The sequence below is a fragment of the Pararge aegeria genome, chromosome 6 (assembly GCF_905163445.1).
Source record: "Pararge aegeria chromosome 6, ilParAegt1.1, whole genome shotgun sequence".
In the NCBI taxonomy this organism is placed as follows: Eukaryota; Metazoa; Arthropoda; class Insecta; order Lepidoptera; family Nymphalidae; genus Pararge; species Pararge aegeria.
This window is the reverse complement of record NC_053185.1, coordinates 16,300,598-16,323,263: the sequence shown is the minus strand read 5'-3', so window position 1 is coordinate 16,323,263 and position 22,666 is coordinate 16,300,598. Positions and strand designations below refer to the sequence as shown.

Sequence of the window (22,666 nt, the reverse complement as noted above, 5' to 3'; positions counted from 1 at the left end):
ATAATCTGTCGTAGCTCGGATAGCACTGCCCTTTTATAATCATTAACATGCTGCAGTCGTAAAATTCTTAAATTCAAAATTCATCTATTTCTAATAACAATATAAATAATTTTGAAACATCGAGTCTGCCTGTGCGGTCGCGTCGGTCCGGAAAGCAGAATCTGCTGAGAATAGGCCGGCAAGAAATTCAGCAGTTGCTCTTTTCCAATGTCAACATTTTTAAAGTTCTATTATTAATTCTTTTTCATGTTTTTTTTTTTTTTTTAATTCTTAATAATGCTTAAAAATAAAATAAAAAACATTATTAAAAATTTATAAAAAAAACTTCCACCCTCCGCTTACGGGGCTTTTGAATGCCCAAGCAACCGGCGGTCAGGGCTCCAGAGTGAGGAACCTCCTCACAATACGCGCCGTTTCAAAGACTACTGCCTTCTGTATCCGACCCTTGATCCAACAACCAAGCGAAAGCTTCTTAAGATGTTGGTCGAAGCTATTCGCGAGAAGACCATCGACTGAAACGACGATCGGAACAATAACGGTCGACTCGACATTTAAAGTTATTATTAATTCTTATTATTCCCCTTTTCTTTCTCCCCTCGGCTGTCGTACGAGGCGATTAAGGGAATATATATCTGATAGTACAACTAACATCTACTGCGATCAGCAAACCGACGGACACCGATACAAACACTTACCTACAATTACCACACAACATTACAATGTAATACCACAGAGTTAGATTGAAATGGAATATAGAATGGAAGTCCAGTATAAAGACGTAAATTATTGATAAAATAATCTTTAATAAATAATATTTCAATCAACATTACTCTTGTTGTTTTTCCGTAATGCCTTCTAAAATTATTTGTATCTAGCCACCTGGATGTTATTAAATGGAGTAATACATAAACATTAATATATCCCATTGTAATGACTATTACAGAAGGTTGCCAATATATATTTTTTAATGTCAGGGTTTGCAAAACCGGAAAATGTTTTAATTACCAGATTTTAAAAATTCCAATAAGTACATACTGACTTTTTTGCCATCAGAAGAAAATGAATAGCATCCTTGATGAAAAGAACGTGGGTAAGTAGTAACGGCATTCTGAAAGCACTGATAAATCGATACGACTCTCCAATTTACAAGTTGTATATTAAACTCCACGTAGGGCTGCTTGGACGCAGAAATTTTAATTTGTAACTTTATTTTATATTGCATATTAATATTTAATGTAAGTTTTTTTTGATTTAGTTTAGTTTTTAATTATTCTATTTATGATATAGTGTAGTGCGTAGTGATGGGTCATAGATACCAAATAAATAAATAAAAAAAAAGGGGCCGAAATCTTGCATGAAGATATCTTGATAGCACTCGGTAAAAAGATAGACAGAAATGATCTTAGTACCATGGCACCGGCTTGTCTCAAAACAAAGAAAAGGTCCATTAACCTTATAAAACCGATATTGTCAGTCCAAATCATACCAATAGTAAATTTGTATGATTAGGCTGGACGGTCGACCTGGCACAGTGGAGAGGTCTTATAAGTGGGAGATACCGCGTTTGATTACCGGCAGGGTAATTTTGGAAACTAAAAATTTTTTTTTTGGTTTAGTGTGGTGGAATTCTCGGCAGTGGTCTTTGTTAACTTTGGCTACCAACGACGTGCTGCCAAGCGCTTCAGCGTTCCGGTGTGACGCTGCGTAGGGACCGTATAGGTGTAGGTCTATTATAGGTAGGACTATTATAGGCTATTGATGTTGTTTTGACCCCTAACAGGTTAGCCGGCTATCTTGTTAGATTGCATCACCATTTGAGATCACCACCAGCACGGCTAGCATGGGCAGGAGACTATTATATCCCCGGGGGAAAGGATACAAATGCACAAGCACACTGGTGCACACATATAAATAATATCCAAATAATATATATATGTAATATTAAACGGTGGTAAACTACCCAATTCCCTTTTCCCGTGCTTTAGCAGGATTAATTTATCTATATAATTATATATATATATATATATATATATATTTTATCTCCTAGCATGGGCAGGGGACAATTATATTCCCGGGGAAAGGAGAAAAATGTATGTTCTCCCACAGGTTTAGCAACTCTCGGAGCACTGGCGCACCAGTGGAAAAAATGTCCAAATAATACATGTGTAATAATAAACGGGAGTAAACTTCTCCTATTTCATGTTCCACTGATTTAGCAGGTGGGCACGTTAATTATATCCCTTGCCAGGGGATATAATTTTTATCTCCCGCCCGTGCTAGCCCTACTGCTGGTGAGATTGCAGTCTAGGTCTAAACTTGTAGTGGAAAAATTAACAGATCAAATTAAATACATTTGGATAGTAATATTAATAATATTCTTGATGACTCGTAAGTATTATGTATGTATTCGCAACATTGTGTTTCATATGATAATAATGTTTACGATTAACAGAGGCGATAGCGTAATGTATTACGGTTTTATCGATATTTTCCTATCGACGATAATAATAACCGATGAAAGATCGTTGCTTTTGCGAACGAGTAATTTTCCACTAAAATGCTTCAAAAGGCACGCTAGAATAGATAATTTTAACCCATTGTTTATGGGACATTCTCGAAAGACGTTGCATGTATTCAGAGAAAGGAAATAGCTGTTTACGTAGCAAATTTGCATAATGGCGGTTGTTTGAAACTCGACAAGCATAATATTCAAATTACTTGGTAATCGGATGCATTATTTTGCGAACTCAATAGAATTTTGCAATTTTTTCAGACAAATTATTGATGAAATTAGAGATAAAGTAGTAGTCGTTTTGGTAATTATATGCATCAAAAAAATAGTTGCCATTGGAAGCCGTTCTGGTTATTTCGCTGGCATTAACTTAGTTGTAGAAAAAGTTTGATGACTTCTTATCTTCTTACTTATTTGGCGGCCGATGGTGCAGGGGACAGCGACCCTGCTTTCTGAGTCCAAGGCTGTGGGTTCGATTCCCACAACTGGAAAATGTGATGTGTTTGTGTCATGAATGTTTTTCATTGTCTGGGTGTTTATCTGTATATTGAAGGTGTTATTAATATAAATATACATCAGTCATCTTAGTACCCATAACACAAGCTACGCTTACTTTGGGGATAGATGGCGATGTAGTATTTAATTTGGACATTTATATGTATAATATTTTGCGCAGTGGTAAGCGCTGTTGTGTTATGATTGGAGGTTCCCGAGTTCGATACCCGGCAATTTATAAATTTTTAATTTATTCTGGTTCGGTCTTGTAGGCTTCGGCAATGGCTACTTACTACCCACACACGATGTCGCGTAGATACCGATAACGAATAGGGCTTTAGTCCTCACAGGTTAGCCTGTTACCGTCTTAGACTGCATCATCACTAACTTGTAGAGTAAAGAATATATATCTATAAATAAATGCTTAGATAAAATTATATCACGTTATGCTTACGTACGAAATTAATGATCAATCTTACCCAAAATCTTCAGTTTATTTTTTTTATCAAATTCTATAATGACATTATTTCTGTCGATAAAATGGCTTTGTAAAAATCAGAGGTTGGACTTCATTGCCAGTCTGCGTTTACAATTATAACAGTAGGTAATCGTATAGCTCAGATCCGCTATTGAATTAATTTGGGAAGGTATGTCAGTCAGTATCGCGTACGCCATTTACATACATATCAAAACGATTAGCTAAATGGAGCGAGCGATATCGGGTTCATGTAACCTGGATAAATAATAAATATCGGTTATAACCGAGAAAAGATATAACGTACATATACACATATCATCATTTACTTTAAAAACACCCTTATTCACAAAGCATTTTCAAATTAGATATTCAGCTTATATTAGTATAATATATATTTATTGTATATTACGATCTATAGCATATTTTATTATTAAATAAATAAAAGTTATTAATAAGGCTTATAGTTTCAACGCTAAATAAATAAAATTGTTGAAGATACCAATTCTTTGTATGTACGGCTTCAAAAAACAGTGAATTAGAAATAAACAAAAAACGGAAACTTAAAAGCACTAGTGCGCCAAATGCATTTTCGCACTATATAAAGCTACTAAAAATACCACTTTTCGAGCAACTGTATTATAAAACTATTTATATCGTTTCAGTTATTTCTAAGGAGAAATGGGAGGCCATGATGAGCGCGAACAACTGGAATAGCGTGGAGCTAAGGGACAACAGATACAATCATATCGTGCATATGGTCTCCGCTGCCAACGGTGCCGAGGACTTCTATTCCACCGAGGTATATTATTCATATTATAAATTAAAGGGTAATTCGTTCCGAACAGAGTGATACTTTTAGTTTCCCATACATGGGAAACTAAAGTATCCACAAAAACTACTATTTCGGGTTGTTCAAGGGCCAGATAAATAACTGATCAAAATCGGCATGAATATAATAAGTTAAATTTTCATAATTTTTTTTTTTTTTTCTCCGTAAATTGCAATGTCACAACAACTCACAAGAAATTTCGTATTTATTTATAGATATGATGTATCGATATAATTTTACATTTAATACCTACCCTAACGCAGTGGGTAAAATTGCTATGTAAATTTAAAAATTTCGTATTTATTTATCGATACATTTATATCGATATATTTTTAAATTTACCCTACCTACCCTAAATAAGTGGGTGCACGAGTAAATATGAATTCCCCTTGCACCCACTTATAGGAGAAGCCATTGGGTGCACGGGTAGTGCCCCTAAATAACCTTTTAGGCCAACCTTTGACAGGATTGCTCGTTTGCAAGCTATTTATATTTCGAAAGGGGTAAAAATTTTATTTTTCCTTTATTTCATATGTACATCCGTCATCATCGGGCTGAGTGGCGTAGTTAGATTGAGGCCAATAACCGCTACTGTTTTTTGATTTGCACTAAGCAATTTCTAATTTGCTTTGAACAATATATAAAACCTAAGTTACGAGACTGTTTTTCCTCAAGTTTCGATTTAGTTCGTTAGAATTGAATAGAACTGATACCTTAAATGTTGGAATTTAAGCATGTGTCTTTTTCATTTCATCCGTAATCATTCTTGGGGTTATATTTTTAGGAATAATATAAATAAATACTTATAATGCACAGATAAAAACCCAGACACTGAATAACATGCATGTTCATCACACAAACATTTTCCAGTTGTGGGAATCGAGCCTCCGGCTTTTGACTGAAAATGCAGGAGATTCGGCCTTCATAAAAGGTCCTATTGCTGGGCTAAATGAAATTACGTACGGTATTATTGTAAATTTCGCATGTACATGATCATTTATTATGTGACGTGACAAAGATGAATATCAAGGACAGTGACACATCGCTGGATGAAATACAACTTACAGCTTTCAACATACAGTTATTCTAACTTATATATACTTATCTGAGCACATGCGAGAAAAGATTATACGAGCTCTAATTTGTGCCACAATAAAATTGGATATATTTATAAAACTGCTTATAACTTGTTTAGCCACATAAATTATAATAATAGAATACACGACATACTTGAGACCAGTTCTTAGCTCAACGCAGGTTTATTAAGACGAAACTGCATATCTGTTATAATATCTCTAGACGGTATTTGATATCTTGCCACAGCTGAATTTTTCTACTAAATCAACGAATCAACAAAGCGTAGATGCCCAAATTGGCCTTCACCAGGAAACGTAATAGTCACAGTGCACGCCAGTATGCCGGTGGTCGAAAAACTGTAAATATTACTCTCAATATTATTTGTAAAACTGTTATGCTCAATATGATCTAAATATTATTTATAGTATTTGATAAGAGTTATCAAATACGACCAAAAATGTGTTTGAAATAAATTACGACTAGGGACTTTTTACAGGGGATTACCGAACTAAACAAGGAAAATGACTTGTTAGTACAATAGATAAAAAACATACGTCTTCTATGACTTAGAAATAAGTGAATAGTTATATAACTTGATAAAATCGCAAGCAAGAGAAGTTTTTGAGTAGGTTTATCTCGTGTCTGAGAATGCCGCTATAGAATGATTTCAATAATACAGCGCTTTTCTTATAGCGCTAATCTTAAGGTTGACGGGAAGAAATAGCTATAAGAATACTTGTTTAACTTTTTTTTATTTAGTTCGCAAAACTGTAAATCAACTGCTTCGTCTAATGTAAAGTATAGTACTGTTTGACATGTGAGGCGAACAAACGGCTGCCGTAAACAGCTAAAAAATAAAAATAAAAAAATAAAAATCTAAAATACTAAGACCAAAAATAAATAAATTTGCGAATGATGTTTATATAAAGACTATAAATAAAATTAAAACAAAAATGTACTGCATTAAATATTTTCGTGGCTGTTTTGAATGCGTCCTTAACCCTGATTATATGGTGGCTAGTGAAGATGGATGGTTATTGGGGATTAGTACTATCGTCCATCGCAGTTGATTCACATTGACGCCTGGCTAGCTGCCAGTTTCATATTATCAGGCGAGCTCGTGACTATCAGCGATTGATTGATATGCTGTAAGGCATTTTAATATCTAGGATTTGTGAAACGCTGTCATAATAAATATTCGAAAGTACCTTTATAATCAGAATACTTTCATAATATTGTATTCAAGGTCATAGTCAAATATTTCTTTATTCAAATAGGCACATTGATGGCACTTTTGATGCTTTGATTAAATACAAAATGTGAAAATAGTGGTGAGTAGTGATGGCGATAACTACATTCGCAAACTTAAAGCTAAGGCTATTATAATATTATCTATCTAACCTCTGTTTCTTGCAATATTGTTCACGTACGGAAATGGTATTACCGAAATCTTACTTATCTAGAGTAGCTTTTCTATTATAATAAAGCGCATAAGTTAAAACAAAATGGACTGGCTGGAGTTATACAAGTTTTTCTTCCTTATCAACCGTCCTGCTGTATCTTTTGTAGTCAATTGTATTGCACCGCTTATGGCCAGCGATTTCCTGTGATCCGTTTAATACTGTATGCCCCCATGACGCTTTCCAGTTTTGAGTCGCCTCACAACCAGAACAGCAGCCCAACGTCCATCGGTTTTACCAACTATGTGCTCCGTCGATTGCCCCTTTAGGTTCTCAACATGTTGAGCTATATCAGTAACACTCGTTATTCTACAGAACTCCTCACTTACCTTGCACTCATTCGATCGCCTGAAAATTAACTACTATTTATATGGTATTGAAAGAGTGCCATCTATTTACAATTCGGGGAAACCGTACTGTGACTAGATGGCGCTCTTTCAAAGCCATATGAATCCGTGTTAATCGATAAGTAAACGTAGGTAAATAATCTCACACTTGGTCTTTAGGTGCTAAAAGAGAATACTCAGAGGAGATGATCATCGTTAGTGGCATCTAAAAGTCTGGCAACACACTATCCCTATATCTATCTTCCGGCAGGCATTAAAATAAATAGTTATCTTGATTCCTTCCTCAACAGGATCACGCATGCCGTTCTGAAGGCGTGGAACTTGCCCGGGAGCTGGATTACAACGCCGCGGCCGCCTGGATCGGCCACCCCTACTTCGACGTCATAGACAACTCGACGGACTTCGACAAGAAGATGAACCGCCTTCTAGCTTGCGTGTGCCACAGGATCGGCATCGACACGGGCGACCGTCTCAACGTCAACTCCAAAAAGCGCAAGTTCCTCGTCAAGCCACCCATGCTACCAGACGCGGAATTCCCGCCGTTCCAGGACTTCGACGTCGTACACAACTACTTGCAGAGCGACTTCCGCAAAGCCCAAGTCAGGCTGCGGAAACGCGGTCAGAAAGGCCACTGGTCTTACATCCACACTATGCGGAAGTTCCACCCAACGGGGCAGTCGGTGGAAGTGCGTACGCAGTTGACGCACCGCGACTACCTCAACATGTTGCCGCAACGCGACGACGCGCACTTCACGATATTCAAGAAGCGACGCTGCTTCATATACAACAATCAGTACTACCAGTTGGACATTTATAGGCAACCCACGCATCCAAGGTGATATGTTTGTTTGTATTTGTATAATGCACCTTATAACGTCTCGGTGATGGTGTCGACAGCTGATTGTTATACATATATATATTTATTTTTATTGCCCACTAATAAAGAGATACGTTAGGAAAGGATATTACATGTGCAGAGAGTTGCCTTACAAGTGATATATTTCAAGCTACCTGCTTGCCTGAATACTACTTTGATATATTAAAAAGCAATAATTCGACATGTCTGCTCAGGTTTGCTGTTTGGTTCACATCATGGCTGATTTTTAACTATAAACACTATCTTCATGTCAGATGTCCCGTTGTAGATAGGAAAAGCCTAGATAAGCTTTGTGAAGGTGAAAATAAAACGTAAAACAGTTTTTTTCCCATTCGGGCACCAGTTCCTATAGATTGTTTCTAATCTTCGAAACCAACTGTGCAAACCAGTTATGCGCGACGCTGTAGATTTCTTTTTCTATCTTGAATATCTATCATTATCCCAAGATTGTTCTCGCAGTTTATTGCAACTCTGAACTCACCCTAGAATCTCAATAATTATTTTATAATTATATATTTTACTACATATATCTTGTATGTTATACATATAAGTATTATACTATTCAAAATTAAAGTTATGATTCAGCAGTAATTACTAAAAGCTATTAAATCTCGGCATAATATAATTTACATATTTTTTATATATTATATAATTTTGTACACATTTATTTTTGCTTAACTACACCATTTAATATAATAGTTTTAAACAAGATTCTAGAATTTTATGCAATGCCTGTTTAAATGCTCACACCGGGAAGACAACTTCTATTACTGTGTTGATTATATTTTGTCAACTAATAATTAGAACATTAAAATTGTATTATTATTATTGTATACTTCTATTATTTTCCCGTACGTATTATTATATAATTGAGGCAGCTTTATTACTCAGGTAAATGACAATGATTCGAAATGCGATTACCATGCTAACACCATTATTACTAATCTTCAATTTATATCAATTTCAGGTGCCGCGGATTGATCTTACTTGAAACGTATAGCGCTCACGACCAAGACGCACTTCTTGCCACTCTACCAAAGTTCCTCACGATAGAAAAGGAGGTGACGGGAGACCCCGCTTATTCCATGTACAATTTGTCCTTGAAAGAAGATTGGAAGACTTCGAACAAGTACTACACCGGCGCAGATGATTGTAAGTTGAGCCGTTTGAATGTTTACGTTTTATTTTTACAGTTAAGATTAATATCCACACGTAACTGTACAGTTTCAGGGATGTGCCAAGGCCATATCAATATCAAAATAAAGACAGAAATGCCCTTTAGCACTTTAAGTATAGAAAAAAATTGAAATTCGAGTGCTCTGAGTCTCGTTCGCAGCGACAAAGTGACTCGTACACAACATTTCTAGTGTCTTGTTACTAAGATTTCTATGGCCAACGCTGTAGAGAGTGTTTAGAAATAAAATCCAAAACTATTTAAAATCAAGTTTCAATGTAATTTATTACTGTAATAGAAACATTTATTGTATATTGATTATTGATACTTCTTACACTGGTCCATGTCATTAATTGGCATTGATCAGTTTAAGGAGATAGGTAAAATGTTCTAAATATTTTCTATTACCACCCCTGACGTAAGTGCCCACCCCTGACATAAATGCCCGGCTAAGTCCCTGAACTGTACACTTGTGTATGGATAGGGATTTAAAGAAAAAGAAAGAAAAGGAGCTGCAAATATAAGGTTTCTGCATTAATTGATGGGTGGATATAAGAGTTTATCTGTCTGAAAATTTTCTGACGCTGGTTGAAAACCTCACATAGTACGGTTAATTTCTTCTGGTTTGCGCTGTCTTGCACATGAAATGTACAAATTCGGTATATTTATGTGACACATTTCTAGCATGAGATGTATTAACAGCAGTGGCGTGCATAGAGGGTATGCACAGAGTATGCAAATGATACACAATGAAGAAAATCTCCAGTACTCTTACAATGCCCATCCTTAAGTTTTTTATAAACCGTACTTAAAGGAGAACCTGAACATCAAGACTATTGTGAAGTGAGTTGTTACTATATGCAACATATTTTATAAACCGTACTGGAGATTTTCTTCATTTTATATCATCTACATACCCTGTGCATACTCTGTACGCACGCCACTGTAACAGAGTGACATAAGAATTTGATTTTTTCCGACAGATAAATTTTTATACTGCCGTACTCCTTGCAGCTACGACTCTCTTTCTCTTTTATATCTCCATCATATTAGACGTAAGGTTTGTCAGAGTTACATACAGCGACCACAGTACGTATTTTTTGGCAAATGGCTCCCAAACTTAACGGCAGATTCGAAAATCCAGTTATTCGCTTGATCAACGACGGCCCGTATATCTGACCAGTATCCTAAGTGAAAAATTTGTACTCTCGCAATTGGGAATAAAACTAACTGACAATTAGTTCCAACCTAAGTTCGCCAAATGTATGTTACAGATTTTATTATATAATACTTTGTACATTTTCGCGCTGCCGATTAATTCACCGCGCGATGTCACGGGACCAAGATTTTAGAGGAACAAGGCATTGATAAAAAAGTAATAATTTAATAATTATTATACAACCGCAGAGCTTTTAGCTTTGATATGATGATGCGAATGATAACCGACATGTTACAACCAGCCATCACATTGTTCCATAAGTTTTAAGCAAATATCGAAGCATTTTAACGTCAGAGTATAATGACACTTCCTTCCTTGCATGAAATTCCTCTTAGCCAACGTTGGTAGTAACGATTCAAAATAAAAATCAGTAGTACGGAATTTCCGACTTTAAATACTAACACATTAGGTCTATTTTATTTCAAAGTTATATAGTGTTTCGATACTTTATAACGACCCCACAATAATTGCGAATGAGCAAATTTTACACCCAGGGTACAGGGATTCAGAAATGGCCAGAACAGTGGGTGCAAACTATACGTTTTGTGAGACTTGCTGGGCCCAAACAATGGTAAAGTTAAGGCCACGGTGGCGGAAAATTCGCACTTTGCATGCGACCAATCATAAAACTGTGTGATAGTGATAGCCTAGAGGGGGTAGGAAATCGGCTTCCTTTTCTGGGGGACCCAGTTCAATCCTCGGCACACCTCTGGCTTTTCTGAGTTAAGTGCGTTGAAATATCACTTGCTTCAATAGTGGAGGATATCATCGAGAGGAAACCTGCAATATTCATGAGCGTGTGAAGTCTATCAATCCGCACCTGGCCAGCGTGGTGGTTAACGGCCTAAACCTTTCTGAGAGAAGATTCCGTGCCGTGTAGTGGACCGGTTGACGATGATGATGAAAAATACACCACGACGTTTTGAAACGGTTTGATTGGTCGCACGCATGGACAAATTTGCACGCGTTTATTACTTCCGTTTTGCCATCGCCTGCGACGCTTTTGGTGTTGTCTTTGCACAAATTAAGGTTTCTTAAATGTATTGGTAAAATATCTTGAGTATTGGTAGATAACTTGTTAGTCTCCCTATAACAGTTTTATTAACATTTATTATAGTTACGCACTTTGAAGTTGATTCAATATTATCATTTTTTTTTTATAAAAGAGGATAAATACAAACTTTTTTATATTTCATTTAAATAACACTAAACTGAGTAAGACAAGTACCATAACACAGCTGCATTTGTAAATTCTTGTTTTTGATAACGATGTTTTGATATGTCAAAAGCGGCCAGCTAATTGATGACATAAGTTATATAGAGGTAAAATAACATAATACTCTAATAGTCAAAGTATGGAATAATATCTATGTGGAATTTTGAATTGACTTCAAATTTTAAATTGATTTTGATGTGCGTGAACAAAATTTAGTAATAAGCTAGTCAGATGCTGTAAGTTTATCTCCCAATACCTATTTATCTGTAACTAAGCTTCGTTCTCAATAATTGCAAAACATTTGTGCCATTTCTTCTGTACACAAATCTCTAAGCTTAATTTAACACAGCTAAAAGTATCTTAAAAAAAGGAAAGCAAAAGATAGCCCTACTTTTAGACCTCTCAAAGAATAATGTCTAAAGATAGGATTATCCCTTTTTATTGTTGTGTTTATTGTGAAAAAGAATTATGTAGTATGTGTGAGAGTAATATTGTTGTGTTTAGTGCCACACTGGTTGTCTGCACTTTGCTATGTGTGTGTCTATATTTTAAGACCAGTAAATTAACTTTTTAAGGGATTTGTGTACAAAAGAATTGGTATTAATATAATACACATTGAAATTAATTAATTATACGTGTTACTTCACATGAGCTTGAATACAGTATGGATCAATGATGGCCTTGACATATCATAACCAAAAATTAGCTCTATAACAGTGCTTTTCTTCGCAAACTCAAAATAGAGTCGACTCTAATGAAAGGGTTATTGTAATGTAAGCTTTATCTTCGAATGTAGTTGTTTGTTCGTTTGTTAGTTCGTTGTTTGAAGTTTATGAAGCCTGCTCCAGTCATTGTATACAATTGGCTCAATTTTTTTTAAAGTAAACTTAATGTTACATGATTTAAAGTTCACATTTCTATGAATTTATTTGAGACGACTATGTTGAGTGTGCGAAGATTAAGCACTACTAGAGCTAATTTTGGATAGTTGCAGTTGTTCACAAATCTCTAAATTCTCAGTTCTAAAACTATATATATAATTGAACTAGATGTGATATTGTTTAGTATTGATGTGTCAAAATCGATACATTATAAGAACATCACCCTTTTCTGCACTTGTCACACCAATGTTCCCAAATATTATAATATTAAAGGATAAATAACACGGTTTTAATATTCAATTTGTTAAGAGACTTCTGTACAACTGCAATATTATCTAAATATTGAATAAAAATTATTTTGTTTGCATGTATTTTTATGTGCAATTTTTAAAAATGTTGGTGTCGGTTGTTAATGCTAGAAGTTATTTATGATGTTCCGACATCCCTACTCTACATCGAATTATTTATTTCTTACGCATGTGTTTACCTGATCGCACATTACGAGGCGTGCATAATCGTATGGCTGTGCGTAATCCGCATTTCTGATTTTCAAATTTTCTAGTGAAGGGTTCCGTATTCTGGAAAAACGTTCGAAATACTAAACAAAAAACTACACGTCGAATATTATTAGATCCCTTTCTTCTTTTTTATTTTATTATTATTTTTCTTTCAATATATATAAAATTTTATAACTGCTTCTTGTGTACAACCTAACCCTAAAGTCTTGAGTGTTTTTTTCCCTTTCCTTTGTTGGGATGCCTGGCAGAGATCGCTTTTTAGCGACATGGCCGCCTGTGTTTTATTTAGTGTTGTTTTTGTTTATAATTTCATTTCTGTTAGGTGTACAATAGTGTGTTTTCATTTCATTATACACTTTTATAGTTGAAATGTTAGAGGGGTGCATATCACGATTATAGTTTATATCAACCATACATTCTGGATGATTATTGCACCATTAAATTCATCTAATTATAATCGCTACTAAAACTGCCTTGACTGACGTTATTAAGGGTGCTCTTCGCACCTTTAAAATATGTTATATTTTGTTTCAATAAATAAATTTATTAAAATACTACGGAACCCTAAAATCATACGCGACTTATGTGTAGTGTGCGATCTTCAATGTATCTGATAAATATATAAAAACTGGCGTAATTGGTTTGATCGACTAGAAATAAAACTCCCATATTAGTTTTACCTTACGTAGCTGATAATGCTAAATGTTCACAATATTATTTTACGTAGTATGTGTTAGAGTACCGTTGTTGAGTTTAGTGTTACACTGGTGTCCTGCACTACGCTAGTGTGTGTATATGTCATAGTGTTTAATTTGTCTTAGTAGCGTCCATTTGATGGGAATCCCTGTGGATTAAAGACGTGATAACTTTGCAGATGCGAAAGCTGTCATTCTGGGACACTCGTAATCTGTGATATACTAACAACTGACAATTCCAGCGTTAAAGCAACTAATAATTTAACGGGAGACTTTTACTAGAATGTGGACACTAGCGATCAAAGTTGTATTTCTAGTGACAAACAATTACGCCAGTGTCGATTTGTGTGAACGTTAATATTGGAATAAAGCCTTATTTTGGTTTTGTCAGGGCAACATAAACGCTTAACAAATGGCCACAGTGCAGACAAGGCGAACGGCCACGCTAGTAAAATAAATGGTCACGCTGAGAAACTGAACGGGCATGACGCTTACAGAATGTACGGACAAGGAGGGGTCAAGCATAATGGACACGCCTGCAGTAAGACCCATGCCCAAGCCGGAGACAAAGTCAATGGTTATAGCAAAATGAACGGCCACCACCGAACGAGTGGCCACGAGACACTCAACGGCGATGTACATGACACCGAACTAAGTGATTACAAGAACACAAACGGTGTGACACCAAAGATTCCCAAAAAGGATGCTGTGAAAGTATAGTTTTTTTTTTTTCGAACATGCTACTTTTTTTTTTCTTTAAGGAAATTATCATTACATAGAATGTAGTACGCGGTCTCTGTCTTATTGAAATCCTCAATAGAGAATAAAAAACTGGAACCTCATTCTCGATGACATTGAAATCTTCTATGCAATAAGTTTTGTGGCTTCCATTTGTGCAAATTTAGCAGTTGTCATTAAATCTTAACTGCGCGAGAAATCAAAGAGCAATACATTTTGACACATCTTTATAAAAGCACTGCCAATGATTACGTCATAATTTGTGCTCAAGAGTGTGTTAGGATTTAAATGTCATAGATAATCGGGTATCCGAAAGTACTTTGAACTTTTCACCGATAAATAGAGATATGCATCTAGATACTTAGCCGCAATTTAAATGTTCGTATACTTTAGAATTTAATAAACCATCTATATTAGAACCTACAATCTACTCTGAAAGGAAGGATAAATCCAATTATATTCTTTTCTGATGTTTTCTAGGTTTTTTTTTTTTAATTTGGAAGAGTTTACCGTCTATTTGGTTTAATTTTTATACTATTATAACATAAAATTCAAAAGACAAAAATAAACGAAATATTTCATTTACAATTTAGAAGATTTTGTTAATTGCGGTTTATATCATAGATGATTATGTTATGATAACTTATGTCACTTGATTAAGCTTCTAAGAAACACAGCGATCGCAAATCTGAAACTTGTTTTATATTCCAATGCGAAGCCCGGATTAATCAGTTTGTGTATTATAAAAATACATTTTATAACATTTCAATATACACCAAATCTTAAAATATACATATTATATCTTTAGTCTAAGTACTTAAAATGAAATCGAAATATGATATCGCAAGTTAAAACGATCTTTATGTAAATTCCTACATAATAATATTAATATGTATTTATTCATATGCCAAATAAAGCAACTATTTTTATAGTATTTCTTAACTACAAAATATTTTCATATTGATAACGCGTCAATAAAACATTGCCCATTTAATGAAAGGTTTCATTATTTATTAAAAGGGATAATTAATTAATAAATAATTTAATATTGTTTGTGCCTTTTACATGATCATACAGTATTGTGTCTTTAAATACATTTCGCATGACATATATATGTTGTACTTAATAACACTGTGAAATACGTTATGCAGTAATAGTACTGTCGAATACGTATTATTGCAGTGGTAGTAATAATTAAAATATAGTTCAAATAAACTACATTTAGATCATTTCATTGTTAAAAGAAAAGATAGTTTTACATTATTGGATTTGGAGGTATGCATATGTAAAAAGTGCATTGTTATTATTTATAATGTAACCCATTCGTATAATGTAACATACAGACTATATATTGCATAGCTTTCAATCCAGTTGTAAAATTTAATCTTTATGCAAAAACTAATAGTTTTTCAATACATTTGCTTGTAGAAACTCTTTTTTTTTTTCACAGTTGTCAAACATCACTTTACGCATTATACCTTACGTAATTGACTAAAAGTCACAACGTACTAAAAGTATTAAAGTTAAATAAAAGGTTGAACTTGTCGACCTCCCTGGCGCGGTGTTGAGCATTGTGGTCTTATGAGTCGGAGGTCCCGGGTTCTACCAGCGGTAATTTGTCTGGTCTAGTCGGAGGCTTCGGCCATGGCTAGAACAACGCTAACGACCAAGACGTGCCGTCAAGCGTTCAATTTAGCGTTCCGGTACATTGCTGGTATGGATTAAATATGCCGTGACCCTAAAAATTAGACCGCCTACCATGTAAGCGGGATTGGTCTACCATCTGGTGAGGTTGCAGTAAAGGGATAACTTGTAGAGTAAAAGAAGAACCTACTCTTTTTATTTAATCATATTTTACATTACAAAGTTACGATATGATTGTTTACATTAAAGGCAGGTAAAAATGATAGAAATTTAATTAATAGGTAATGGAAAACTGCAATCAAAATATCACCGCAGTCTGCCTACAATGCCTTATTATTAGTTTTCCTATAAGCCTTTCAAAAAAATACCTTAGGTTTAATTTCTGTAGCTTTTACTTGCAAATGTATTGAAAAATGTTATATCATACACATGGCATTGATAATTAAAATCTCGTCCCTATAACAACTGGGCACTACTTTAATTATCAATTTGCTACTATATTATTATACGTGAAATTTTAGAAGTCTCGGTGTTGTGATTTCACTGTTATTCCGAATCTTAAATTTTTAAGATAATAAAATTTGAATGTGCAAGTGTAAGCTTTGTATTTTGAACTATATGGAGCAATAGGGAATATGCGTGTGGTTTAAATATAAATAAGGCGCAATTTATTTTTCTTAATCATTATCGCCTGTAAATCATTTATTTTTAAGAAACTGCAAAGATACGCTGGATTAAAAAAAATACAAAACACTCATTGGTTATTATAGGAATGTGACAATCAAAATATATATAATAAAAAACAGTTATTATAGCCTATCAGTTAGATATTACCGTTAGATATTGGTGTTGACAGTCAAATCCTGAGCCAAGATGAAATGAGAATGGAGTGTCATGCATTTTTTGATTTATTATATGAAATAGGTACATTTTTATTTGCTTATGGTGATGTAAACAATGAATTAGAAATATATAAAATAAATACATGCATATACCCTATTGGAGAATTTAGTATCGCAAGTAAATTTATAACGCCATCTAGTGGCCTTTTAAAAAATTGCATCCTAGCGAAGCACACATCAGTAGCAAAATTGTATAGTAGAAATGCTATTTATTTATTATTTTTGAATTTAAATAGTACCTTATGTAGGTATAAGTGAAATCTTCAAATGTAATTTATTAAAGTATTTGTCATCTCTAGTTTTATGTATGTTTGAAACAGAGGGTAACTGTGATGCAGTATGGCTTCAAATATACCTCTAAGAGTAACAGCATTGTTATAAGGCTGTGCTAATTAATGTTATTAGAGCTAGAAAATGATGGCAACATCAAGCCTTCCTTATAAGGTTGCATGTGATAACGAAGTTTTGTTGTACTTAAAATGTATTAAGTTTAACGTAATAATATGAACCATAATATTTTCAAAAAAAACACTACTTAAATGTTTCATATTTTTTGGACGTAAATCTCAAAATTGCATGTTTTTACCTTTAGCACTAGTTCCTTGAATAAAGACAATGTGCGCCTTAAGATATTGTGTTTTTTTATTACATTTAATTTATTGCTAGCTAGACCTACCCAAAGAAGAGTAGCTTCTTAAATGTGAAAATACAATCAATTTTAATGCTAATTAAGAATAATAGCTTCTTACCTATGTCAACATTTAATTTTAATGCTGCAACTAGATGCACCCAAATTAATAGCTTCTTAAATGCCGTAATTTTTATTTATTTGCTAGCTAGTGAAGGTATATACGTGACACCGGTTTTCAGGGCAAATAAAAATTTAATCGCGGCCGAAGTCGCGGGCAACAGCTAGTTATAAATAAAAAACATTCATGTTTTTTATTTATAACTACTTATATTACGCTAGAAAGCCACTGGAATGCTTGTGACAGTATGTAGGCTACGTGAAAAATATACATACTCCAATACAGACTTTGGTGTAGTATACAACACGTGTAACCGAATTACTATTTCTTAAATCGGTAACACGTGTTGAAGGATGCATACTGTTTTCTTATGACAACCTTAATGAAGATAAAACACAGACACGGGCATAGTACCAATTAGTGACAAGGAGTCACATGATTTTAATTTTGCATTTCACAGAAAAGTTTCACAGAGACAAAACATAATGTACCTCTAAGGCCTCTTAAGTATTATTTCGGTTTTTATTTACAAGTTGTATATTGCCGCATTTTAGTAGAATTTAATACCAATAATTTGTATATTGTAAATAAATTTTTATTAAAAATCGGTACTATAATTCCAATTTCAAATAAATTTTGGAAGACCTCGGCGCAGTGGTGAGCGAACTTAAATTTTGGAAGACCGGCGCTAGTTACCAACCTACCGACAAAGATGTGCCGCTAAACAGGTTAGCCTGTTACCATCTTGGACTGCTAGATCACTTAACCGCAGGTGATATTGCAGGCAAGGGCTAACTTGTAATTTCATAAAAAAAAATATACCCATAATAGGATATGCAATAAAAAGGACAGCTATTTATTGTTACTTTTATTTTCTAATATCATTGAGCTTTTGTTCCTTATACATTTTAATGACCTTCTTTCCTGGTATGAGACCTTGAGATAGGCCAGGCCGCTTTTTCTTCTGGCCAGCTTTGCCCTCCCAAAAGTCGTCATGTGTTGGCGAGGAGACTTCAAGCTCAACCTGTGGTGGAGGGGCAGATGTCATCGTACCAGATCCTTCACATACTACAGATTTAAATTTCTGAAAAGACAAAAAATATTTTTAAGCTACTTTCTCAGCACAACAGAATAGCTCAAGGTTGTTTTTAAAAAACTACTATGCTGCTCCTAAACAAGGTATTTTATATAAGTATACTTTATATTATAAAAGGTTTTATTTAGCTTGCCTTGTAACCATCTTGTTTGGGATTAATTTAGCCACAGAGATTTTACCCACATTCCTGTGGACCGATTGATCTGAAATTTGGTACACGTCTATAGTTCTGATGACAATATAATTATGTGTAATCTAAGACGGCCACTGTCACAAAGTAGCATTTTCCTTTTATTTTCACAACTCCCTCTTTAAGCACTTCAAATGACTGGGCTATATAAATAGCATACACTATAAAAGAACAATACAAAATTTTTACAAGGAATATGGTGTCCACCCTAGTAAAAATTAGATTAGTATATATAGAACGTCTATTTAAGGATGAGGAACTGTGCAGTTATATTTTAACAACCTGAGAGGAAACTAACTGGCCTTTAATGTTCTATCATAGAGAGAATAATAATAAAGTTATTTGCAAGAAACATTGTAAAAGGATGGTACAATATTGTTTATGCGTCCAAATATGTTGCATCAAATGATATGCAATATTTATAGGTAGATAGAGTAAGAACAATGAAATAGTCAATAGATAACACAAAGTAAACAACGTTAAAGTTATGCAGTGTTTTATCACACTTCAACTGAGAGAAAAGATGAAATTATTATTATTCAGTATGAATAACTATTTTTTATATAGAACAGCCTTTAAAACATAAGTTATTCACAAGTAAATGCAAACCTAACAAAACAACTATTGAAAAGAAACCTGCCTAAATAAAAAGTTATTACTTTGGCAGGAATTTTTTCCTAAATTCCTACAACTTTTATGAAGTATAATATACCTGTTTTTCAACCTCCAATTCTTCATTAGTCTTTTGAATATCAGAATCATGAGCATATTTGCAGTTGTGCCCAAATCGACATCTCCCTTTTCTGTAGTTCCAGCATATCTTCTTGCCATTAATCATTTGGGTATTGTCTTTACCTGGAACCTTAACATTCATGGCCTATGTACTTGACGATTGTATGTTATATTGGATACATTGATAGGCCAATTTTAAATGAAATAGAAATTATATAAACAATTTAGCCATTATGTTAGTGCACTTCATAAATTAAAAAGGAGTAAGCAATAAATCATAATGGATAAGTAGTTTTGTTTTTAATTATCAAGTACAACAAGCGAAGCGCTTACGTGCGGAAACTGCCCAGAAGAAGTAGTTTTGTTATTTCATCAGCAGTTATTATAATAAATTGAATTATGATATTGAAATTTTTTGAAGTATTTCAATTAATTTAGCCATTTGGAGTAATATAGTCCTCGTAACAATGACAACATTATATAATTGATAATTATATAAAATATAGTATGTATCCATCTGATATTAATAGAGATATACTTGAGAGTGCTCATACTATAGTGTCTACCAAAGGTAAAGGATGCAGATCTTGAATTCTCATGATAAATTCAATAAATGTTTAATAGAAAGTCAACATATACCATTTTAACATGTTTTTCAAGTATTGCAGCTTTGGCAAGTTCCGCCTCAGCAAACGGATTTGAAAACACTGAAGTATGGAGACTGTTCTCCCCAATCGCTGGCTTTGGAAGCTTAGGCTTCTCACTGTCTTTTTGATCTTCCGATTTTGGCCTGCAATTTTAAAATTGTTAATGGTATCAATTCTATTGCAGACACATCTTTGAACTATGATGTCGGGTCTGGAAATATACTGCTTATACAACACTAAATTGTTGTCGTTCGCATTATCGTGTTTCTAAATGATACTACATTTAGAATTATAAACTTCAGGTAGGAAGTGTAGACATTCATGTACAATAGCATCGGCCCCACCAACAATTATATAAAAATGTTTAACTGATATCATTAACAATTTGAGATTTCACCGTACTTTTCTTCGTCGGCGCTTTCGTCTTCGCTTCCACTAGATGTGCCATAATCTAATAAAGCGTTCATGTTTTATTCTCTGATAATCGTACTATTTCCAAAGGCAATGCTGGTGTGAAAAATATACGCTACACTTCAGTTAACAATTTAAAAGAAGTCCTCATGTAGTTTTAAATTTAAACAAAGGCACTATAGTTCTTTGTATTTATCGAATAACGTATGTCTTAATTAACAGCAAATAATAATAACCGTGACACAAAAGTAAACAAATAGTTAAATTTTTGAGTAACCAAAACTAAGAAATCAAAACCTTTAAAAGTTCGAAAATCGAAACTTCCACAGATTAATATGACACTACGGAAAGTGGAAACTTCAATTATGCTTTTTTTACTGCCTTGGTATAGCACTATTTATCGTGACCATGGAGGGTAGAGGTAAGGAGAGTCATCTGTGTATATGAAAAAGTGTCGTCAAAATGTATTAAATTAGGATGGCGCCACATTTGCATCAGGTAACTCTTAAAAGAAGCGCCAAATATAAATATTGTTAGAGTAGGCTTGAAAAATAAACAAGGAAGTATGGAGATACAAGGAAGTAAGGTTATATTTACCACAATATTTTGCGCTAAATAACAGTTCAAAAATCCTCCACAATGGCGCTGGTGGATGCACAGGGTATGGTATGAATGTAGCAATCGTAGATGAATTGAAGTATGCCGAGTTAAAAAATTTAATGTCATTATCGACTAAAGTAGTTAATTATTGAGAATTTCAACAACTTACGTTGTACAATATATTGTGGTAAATATAACCTTACTTCCTTGTTTACCTTGTTTATTTTTCAAGCCTACTCTAACAATATTTATATTAGGCGCTTCTTTTAAGAGTTACCCTGATGCAAATGTGGCGCCATCCGAATTTAGTACATTTTGACGACACTTTTTCATATACACAGATGACTCTCCTTACCTCTACCCTCCATACTTGTGATACAAGACTCAAGCTGAGGATTCAAATTAATATGATAAATAGAGGACTCTTGACACAGACAAACCTTTTTATATTATCAATTAGGGACTAAGGTCTGAGCAAAAAAAAAAAGGATGACTAAAATCAATTACTTCCTACCGGGTTACGTATTGAAATAAACGATTTAAATCAAACAGGTTTAATTAAAAATGAAAATATTCTTAATATTCTAAACTATTTCCTTTCAATTATTATTCTAAACATAAATCCATCAACATCCTTAAATAGTCCAAATTGCTGGACTAAAGCCTCGCCCGACAAGAGGGTTTACCTGTAGTCACCACGCTGGCCAGACGGTTTGGTAGTAGTAGCACAGAGGACGCTGTTGCCTGTTCTATTTTCTTTTCTTGACTGTAAAAAGATGCAACGTGGTTGGTCATATTATGTAAGTTTGTATAGTACAAATTGATTAATCCGAAGAGGTTCGAAGAATCAATTACTGCAGAATATAAGCAAATGTGACAATCATAGTGGTTAATAATATAACAATAATAATAAATATGATAATTATTATTGTTATATAAATTCACCCAACCGCAGCAAAGCTGTCGACTATGGTAAGCAGATACAATGTTTAAGCGAACATCTGAGCTGATTGGTACGTCGCGTCACTAACAAATACGACGCTGATGAGGACTTAGCATCTGATGACTTACTGAGCCGCGTTAAAATCATATTATGATTGGCTTGGTCTATCACTACCGCCACCCCCATTAACGTTTGACTTTTTCGTTATCGATAATGACTGGGTTACCTCTGTTCGT

The 22,666-nt window shown here is 34.1% G+C and overlaps 2 protein-coding genes across 5 annotated transcripts in view; one reads left to right on the top strand and one right to left on the bottom strand.

The window, feature by feature from the left end:
- Positions 1-17,690, top strand: part of LOC120624711 (TRPL translocation defect protein 14) — a 45,161-nt gene extending 27,471 nt beyond the window's left edge. For 3 of the 4 annotated variants that reach the window (XM_039891392.1, XM_039891394.1, XM_039891393.1), the window contains 4 exons: positions 4,148-4,284; positions 7,489-8,033; positions 9,043-9,227; positions 14,170-17,690. In XM_039891392.1, the coding sequence (XP_039747326.1) occupies positions 4,148-4,284; positions 7,489-8,033; positions 9,043-9,227; positions 14,170-14,498 (1,196 nt within the window). In that variant the 3' untranslated portion in view covers positions 14,499-17,690. The remainder of the gene's footprint in view (positions 1-4,147; positions 4,285-7,488; positions 8,034-9,042; positions 9,228-14,169) is intronic. The other variant, XM_039891395.1, reaches the window with a different exon arrangement.
- A 974-nt stretch (positions 17,691-18,664) lies between these two features.
- On the bottom strand, positions 18,665-21,201 carry LOC120624513. Its single transcript, XM_039891103.1, has 4 exons — positions 20,879-21,201; positions 20,469-20,619; positions 19,810-19,959; positions 18,665-18,895 (listed from the first exon to the last, which is right to left on the bottom strand). Exons 1-4 carry the CDS (start codon positions 20,941-20,943, stop codon positions 18,680-18,682), a joined length of 582 nt encoding a protein of 193 aa, XP_039747037.1. The 5' UTR covers positions 20,944-21,201; the 3' UTR covers positions 18,665-18,679.
- Positions 21,202-22,666: the final 1,465 nt, after the last annotated feature.

Excerpts from the sequence above, each read along its gene's own strand:
- LOC120624513 (XM_039891103.1), bottom strand. The coding sequence starts at position 20,943 with ATGAACGCTTTATTAGATTATGGCACATCTAGTGGAAGCGAAGACGAA. Across the intron at positions 20,620-20,878 it reads GAAAGCGCCGACGAAGAAAA|GCCAAAATCGGAAGATCAAA; the intron begins GTACGGTGAAAT and ends TTAAAATTGCAG. Across the intron at positions 19,960-20,468 it reads TTGAAAAACATGTTAAAATG|GTTCCAGGTAAAGACAATAC; the intron begins GTATATGTTGAC and ends ATGAATGTTAAG.